The following is a 1,669-nucleotide window of genomic DNA, read 5'->3' as shown; positions in this document are numbered from 1 at the left end:
ATAAGTCATCTAAAAAGACAAAAATACCACATACAGTAATAAGTCATCTAAAAAGACAAAAATACCACATACTGTAGTAAATCCTCTTAAAAAAAACCTCAATAAATACAACATACGTAAGTCCTCTAAAAAAACTAAAAATACAATTTACTATATAGTAAGTCATCTAAAAAGACAAAAAATACCACTTAAGAAATACAAATACAAAAAATACCATAAGTTATTTTGATCAATTACAGACAACTCAAGACATGAGTCATCTGAAATTGATCAACAATACATGTCATCCAAATATGAGAAAATAACATGTAAATAGTCTAAAAATATAAAATATACCACATAAAATGTTGTCTCAAATTACAAACTTACCACTTATTATTTTCATTTCCTTTCCTTTATTTAATTTGGTAAAACCCTACTGAAATCCAGATTTCATTTGCAAAAGGGACCTGAATACAGTAAGTCATCTAAAATTACAAAAATACCGCATACTATAATAAGTCTTACAAAAATCAATAAAATTACTGCATACCTGTTTACATGAACAGTGTATTTGTTTTTTTAAATCTTACATTCTGATGTGTCTCATGAAAATTTGAACTAGAGAGCACAATCTTCCAAGTCACTCTATAGACAACTTACAGAACATGTGATGTAAATATATATTTATACATTATATTCAGGCCTTACCAGCTGCTTGGTACAAATATTGTACAACTCACCTTTGGGAGGAGTGGACACGAGCCTGGAGCAGATTGATCTGTGAGGAGGACAAAACGCTAAATATCAGCTGAGCCAAAGAGAAAACCTGATACTAACCAGGAACTTAGATTGGTCATGTGTGTCCTGGCTACAAAATCTCTGAAATTAAATGTCTGCCTTCAGATTTTATCCCGAGCTGTGAAAGCACCGCCACAGCCGAGGAAAGAGATGCTCTCCTGACAGTAAAATCGTATCAAATTAGAGCCACCAAAGTGAGAGACAYCATGTTTACCTGGTTTGGAAAATGATGTTTATTTTTTAAAAAGAGGCTTTGGTTTTGCTGTTCTCACAGTGAAGTAGACAGCAGCTGATTGCCTCATCTGAACTGCAGAAGCTGAGAAAACTCATTTCCTGGTTTCGTCTCGAAGTAATAAAACCTGCCAATGGAGTTCACAACTCAGGAGACATTAACAGGCAATCTCAGCTTTATTGTTATTTTAAACTACTGATATGTGTCAGCTGGAAGGACAAAGACAAAAAATCCCAGTTACAGGTCTGTAACAGGTCTACATCTATCTAAAAACCTCCTCAGGGGAGTCTCTCGTTACAGAAACAGCTTCTGAACCTCTGTGTCCAATTATTGACATTTTATCCAACAATCTTTACTGGTTTGTGTTTGTAAATCAGTTTAATTAATGTAACCGCACTAATCTGATGTTCATTAAGAAAAAGTATTTAAAGGCACAGTGTGTAGGATTTGTTGTTTTCAGCGACATCTAGTGGTTGAGTGGTTGAATCATCCTCCCTAGTCCTCCCCCCACCCCCACCCCCCACTTCCAAACACAAAGGAGTTGCTACGGTGTCTCTCAGGTGTCAAAAACCTTTGATAATTCCAACCGCGATGTCTACCAGCAGCTTCAGGGCTAGTGATGTTTCAAGTGGTAACATCATGAGCCATAAGTAAAAT

The 1,669-nt window shown here is 35.5% G+C and overlaps 1 protein-coding gene across 1 annotated transcript in view; it reads right to left on the bottom strand.

The window, feature by feature from the left end:
- LOC106525551 (troponin T, cardiac muscle isoforms) overlaps positions 1–1,669 on the bottom strand; it is a gene marked incomplete in the record, with an annotated part of 22,110 nt that overhangs the window by 2,403 nt on the left and 18,038 nt on the right. The window contains 1 exon segment of the mRNA XM_014019836.1: positions 723–760. Coding sequence (XP_013875290.1) covers positions 723–760 — 38 coding nt within the window.

The sequence above is a fragment of the Austrofundulus limnaeus genome, unplaced genomic scaffold (genome assembly GCF_001266775.1).
Source record: "Austrofundulus limnaeus strain Quisiro unplaced genomic scaffold, Austrofundulus_limnaeus-1.0 Scaffold234, whole genome shotgun sequence".
In the NCBI taxonomy this organism is placed as follows: Eukaryota; Metazoa; Chordata; class Actinopteri; order Cyprinodontiformes; family Rivulidae; genus Austrofundulus; species Austrofundulus limnaeus.
Note: the sequence above shows the minus strand (reverse complement) of the source record. Positions and strands in the feature narration are given on the sequence as shown.